At 68.9% G+C, this 5,264-nt stretch overlaps 1 protein-coding gene across 1 annotated transcript in view; it reads right to left on the reverse strand.

The window, feature by feature from the left end:
* Window positions 1-4,653, reverse strand: part of MNEG_9652 (beta-D-galactosidase) — a gene marked incomplete at both ends in the record, with an annotated part of 5,948 nt that extends 1,295 nt beyond the window's left edge. Inside the window, 8 exons of the mRNA XM_014041878.1 lie at window positions 22-1,541; window positions 1,798-1,866; window positions 2,272-2,475; window positions 2,715-2,850; window positions 3,117-3,263; window positions 3,689-3,786; window positions 4,001-4,108; window positions 4,327-4,653. Of these exons, the coding sequence (XP_013897332.1) occupies window positions 22-1,541; window positions 1,798-1,866; window positions 2,272-2,475; window positions 2,715-2,850; window positions 3,117-3,263; window positions 3,689-3,786; window positions 4,001-4,108; window positions 4,327-4,653 (2,609 nt within the window). The remainder of the gene's footprint in view (window positions 1-21; window positions 1,542-1,797; window positions 1,867-2,271; window positions 2,476-2,714; window positions 2,851-3,116; window positions 3,264-3,688; window positions 3,787-4,000; window positions 4,109-4,326) is intronic.
* Window positions 4,654-5,264: the final 611 nt, after the last annotated feature.

The following is a 5,264-nucleotide window of genomic DNA, read 5'->3' on the forward strand; positions in this document are numbered from 1 at the left end:
GCCCCTGCCTGCCGGCCGCACCTCTCGTGCTGACGCAGCGCCGCCGAGAGCTTCCTGTCCGGGTAGCACTCGTGCGGCCCGCGCCCGAGCCACCGCACCCGCGCGCTCCGCCCGAACGCCGCCCCCGCGCGCAGCCCGACGCGGGGCAGCGACGCCCTCAGGCCCGGCGCGAGACGGGCGGGCAGCGCGCGGGACGCGTCGACGCGCCACTCCGTCTCGACGAGGCCGCTGGCGTGCACCCTGTACGTTGCAGACACCGCCACCTCCCCCTCCGGCCCCGCTTGCCCCTCGGCTTCCGAGGGCGCTGCCGCGGCGGGGGCGCTGATGTCAGCGCCCTCCAGCGCCGCCTCGATCCCCGCCATCGCCATCCAATGCGCGCCGCCAACCTCCCCCACGCCCGCGCCTGCCACCTCCGCCCCGCCGCCGCCGCCGCCGCCGCCGCCGACCCCTGCTTCCGCTGGGAGCGCGGCGGGCCGCATGACGAACGAGCTCTCAACTACCGCCACCTCCCCGCCGCCGCCGCCGCCGCCGCCGCTGCCGCCCGGCGCCGCCTCTAGGCGCACCGAGATGTCCGCGGGCCCAGCCGCCGCCATCCGGTCTAGCCCGGCCGCCACCCAGCGCGCGAGGTAGCTGGTGCCGCCTGCGCCGCCGCGGTCGTTGTCCGTGGGGGCGCGGTAAAAGCAGGGCTCCAGCGGGGCCGCCAGCAGGCGGCGGCCGCCGAGGGACAGGGCGGTGATGCAGCCGGTCGCACCGGAGACGCGAACACGCAGCCCGTCGGGACCATCGATGGCCATGCCCCCGCCGGCCGTCCGCTCCACGCGCAGCTGCCGCGCCTTGCCATCGCCCTCGGCGGCGGCCGCGGCCGCGGCGCGGAGCGCGGCGGCGACCGCGCCGGGCCGCGGGGGCGGCAGAGACGTCGCATCCAGCGGCTGCAGCTGAGTCAGCGCGACGACGTGGCCTTTTGGCGCCCAGGGGGTGTCTGATGTCAGCAGCGCCCGCACCTCGACCAGCCCGTCCTCAGGCACCACCGGAAGCTTCAGCGCAGCTGCCCCTCCATCCGCGGCCGCCTGCGCCGCGGCGAGCAGCTGCCCGGCGACCTCCCGCCGCGTCAGCGGCAGCTGCACGCGGCCCTCCGCGCCCGGCGCCACCGCCAGCGGCGGCAGCGCCGCCCAGCCGACCTCGCCGTCGCCGCCCACGCGCGGGCCGGACGCCCCGACCGGCCGGCCGAGCAGCAGGAGCCTCCATTCGAAAGCCAGAAAGTAAGTGAAGACAAAGGAGTGCTTATTTTTGACAAACACTTCAATCTCTCGCTCGACGTGCCCCGGGCGCCGCTCCTCCCACTGCGCCGGCCCCGAGTCGCCGCCGCCGCCGCCGCCGCCGCCGCCGCCGGGCGTGAGGGAGAAGCCGACCGGCGCCATGCAGGCCGCGGCCTCGCTGTACGCGGGGTGGGGGGTGCGGTCCGGGAAGACGAGGCCGTTGCAGCAGAACTGGGCGTCGTTTGGGGTGTCGCCAAAGTCGCCGCCGACGGCCCAGAAGGTGACCTGGGTTGGGCAGGCGCATGGGAGGGTGCTGGTGAGAAGGGAAAGTGCAATTGGGATGAAGGTGCAAAATTAAATAGAGAAGGTGATCAGCTTGAGGGAGTGTGGTGCGCACAGAAAAATGTGTTGCGGCCGCCACACCTGGCACACTGGCCCCGCACGGCGCAACCAGCGCCCTCCTCTCCGGCCCACGCACACGCTGCGCACACTCCAGTAAGGAAGCGCGCCGGCCCCAGCGCAGGGGGCCCCAGCCGCGCACCTCCTCTCCGTCTGGCCCGACCTCTGTCTTTCGCAGCGCCTGGTCCGCCCAGTCCCAGATGAAGCCACCCTGGGGGGGGCGAGGAGAGTGGCGTTGCGGGCGTGATTGTGGGGTGTGCGCGCTTCGAGCAGGTGTGTTGAGACGAGGTCGGGCGAGCGTGGGAATCATCCTTTGATGTTTAGTGTGTGTGTGGTGTGTATGTGTGTGGTTTGTGTGTGTGTGTGTGTGTGTGTGTGTGTGTGAGAGAGTGCAAACACGCGCACACGCGTGCGTGCGAGCATACGCGTGCGAGTGTGTGTGCGTGTGTGTGTGTGTGTGTGCACGCGCGTGTGAATGTGAAAATGTGTGTGTGTGTGTGTGTGTGTGTACATGGCCGAGCACAAGGAGCAGCCAGCCAAAACAGGCGCAACCACCACCCCCTCACAGCCGCGACCCCCCAGGGCCCTGCTGCACGCTGCACCCAAACAAACCCACCTGCAGCCGCGGCCAGGACTCGAACGCCTGCCAGTACTCCCGCAGGTTCCCGGTGCTGTTGCCCATGCTGTGCGCGTACTCGCACAGGATGATCGGCCGCGGGTCGCGCGCCGCGTCCGCGGCGGCGGCGAGGGCCCGGAGCTGCGGCAGTCGCGGGTACATAGGGCAGATCACGTCCGTCGCGGTGTGGCGCGAGCCGCCGCCCTGCGAGGGTCGGTGTTTCGAGGGGGGAGATCTGAGTGGGTCTAGGGAAATGCAGGGGCCCTGCCTCGGCGTTCCCACAATTGGGCAAAGGTCAAAGAGCGCAGCGCGACGGCGGCACGGCTTGCACAAGGCAGCAGTGCCAACAGGTCCGCCCCCAAAGCGGACCATTATGGAGGCCCCAGTGACTCCGTCCTGCTCCTGGGAAGCTGCAATGCAGCTAGAGCTTGCAGTGCAGTCACCTCGTAATGCACGAGCCGCGTGGGGTCGCGGCGCCGCAGCCATGCTGCCATCGCGTCGTGCGCGGGGCCGTAGCCGGCCTCGTTGCCCAGGGACCACATCAGCACGCAGGGGTGGTTCTTGTCCCGGTCGTACATCCTACGTGCAGGTTTTGGGCATTATTTGTCTGCAAATCAGAATGTTTTGGGGGGGCCGGGAGCGCCCTAACAAGGGCCGGTCCAGGTCAGTGATGCTGCTGCAATGGTTGATGATGATCACGCAGTCGGAGCCAGCGTCAGAGAAAGCAAAGCCGGCGCAAGGCGGTCAAATCCCTTACACAGGGCGGCAGGGGACAACGGCGCGCTCGGCAGCGGCGACGGGCCCAGCTCGCTCCCCCTTTGCTCCCCCGCCGAAACACGTCGCACCGCGCGCCGCGCTCGAGTATGGCGGGCAGCCACGTCGGGTTGTGCGCTGGGTGGTTTGTGTCGTGCAGGAACAGGGGGTCGAAGCCGTGGGTCTCCAGGTTGGCCTCGTCCACCACATAGAGCCCCAGCATGGTGCACAGCTCGTACCTTGGTTGGTTGAGGGATCATGGTTGTTTTGTGGGGAGGGGGGGGCAATGGGCGTTTTGGGGCCGCGAGCTGCCTGCAGTTGCTTGGAGCTTGTGTGGGGTTTGTCTGAGGAGTGTCAGGGGGCTTCGGTCCGCGGAGGGCTTGCTGGGGGGCCACGTTATGTGGTGGTGTGGAGGAGGTGTCGACGTAGCGTGTGTGAAGAGGGTTGAGGGGGCGAGTCAAGGCGGTGTGCCAGGGCTGAGACAAGATGATTCGCATGCATATTCGCACGTTTTGCGCCACGTCCACATACATATGTGCGCTCTTCGGTGCCGCAAAAGCAATTGCATGTCCATCCCACGTCCTGCGGGTTCAACCACCGCTGCAGTGTTCAGGGTCGACGAGCCGCCCGCCGCCGCCGCCGCCGCAGCCGCCCCCACCCTCACCATCTCGTTGCGTTGGGGTAGTGGGAGCACCGCACCGCGTTGATGTTGGCGCGCTTCATTAGGGTGATGTCACGGATCATGTGAGCCTCATCTAGGGCCTTCACGACCGGGGGGGGGAGTGGTTGTGAGGGGGTAGGCGGGGTAAGCAAACCGGCGAAACGATCAAGCAAACCATTCCCAATTGCCAACACAAACAACTAACCCCAGTGCCGCCGAGCGCGGTGTGCCTGCACCAGGCCCGCACCCGGCCCTGCGCCTTGCCTTGCCTGTACCCCCGCCTCGCCCTTCCACACACGTGGCCCCGCCCCTTACCTTTCCCCTGATGCAGTGCCACTCGTGGCGGTTCACGCCGCGCACGAGGATGCGCGCGCCGTTGTGCAGCAGGCTGCCGCCCGTGACCCACGCCGCGCGGAAGCCGACCTGCAGCAGCAGGCATTTGGGTGCCCCAAACTGACGCGTTGAGCCTCGCCTATAGCGCGTGAAGTCGCATCGCATCTCTCGCGACCGAAGTCGGCGCACAGCCGCGTTCGCAGGCGATGCATCCGAGGCTGCATTGCATTCGTCCCAGGTCGGCCACCACAAACCATCAGCCCACCCACAACCGCAGCCGAAAAAGCTGAGGCGGGCGTCCGCCCCACCTGGCAGGCCTCGAATTCAAGCGCCTCCCCAGCAGATCCCCTCAGCTCAACAACCAAAATGTAGTGATCCGGGGCCTCCGCGTTCCACAGCCGCAGGCCCTCGCGCGCGCCGCTCGCCGCCGCGCCGCCGGCCCCTGCGCCGCCGGTCCCCGCGCCCCCGGCTCCGGCGCTGGCCACGGCGCCGGCCGCGGCGACGGCGGCGGGATGAGAGGGGGCGCCGAGGGCGGAGAGGGCGTCCCATTTGAGGGTGGCGGCTGCGCCCATCAGCTGGTCGTCGCCGACGGAATGGGCGTCCCGCGCGTACCACCTCTGCTTGCGGGTGTGCATGTTTGATGGTGGGTGGGCGGGAGGGGAGGTAGATGGACATGTTTATGACCCAGACTGGCGTTCACAGGCTGCTCACAGCAAGGAAGCAATGCTGAGTGGCAGGGGTGCGCCTCGCAGTGCCCATGGCCCGAGCACAGCGAGCATGTTGCATTAGAGCACAGAAGCAGCCCACGAGGTGGCTTCTACTTGACCACACACTGACGGACACACAATCACACACACACACAAACACACGCACACACACACACATATGCGCACAACCTCGCAGACTCACTCTTGCGCCAACCGCTCGCACACGCATGCTCCGGCCGACGCCACAGGACTTTGGCCCACCTCAGTCACGTCACACTCCAGAGGCTCTTCCAGCACTGGCAGCCCCCCCTCGTCAAACACATGTGCCAGCACCCTGAGCCCCGCCAGCCCCGCCGCCCCGCCGCCGCCCCCTTCCCCCAAACCGCCGCCATCGCCGCCGCCGCCCGCCGCCGCCCGCGCCACCTCCAGCCGCACCTCGACCTCCAGCCCTGCTGACGTCAGCGTGATGTCACCGCCGCCGCCGCCGCCGCCTGGCTCAGAATGGGCGCTGCTTTCAAACGCGAGGGGCGTCCTGACTG

The sequence above is a fragment of the Monoraphidium neglectum genome (assembly GCF_000611645.1).
Source record: "Monoraphidium neglectum strain SAG 48.87 unplaced genomic scaffold scaffold02012, whole genome shotgun sequence".
NCBI classification, from domain to species: Eukaryota; Viridiplantae; Chlorophyta; class Chlorophyceae; order Sphaeropleales; family Selenastraceae; genus Monoraphidium; species Monoraphidium neglectum.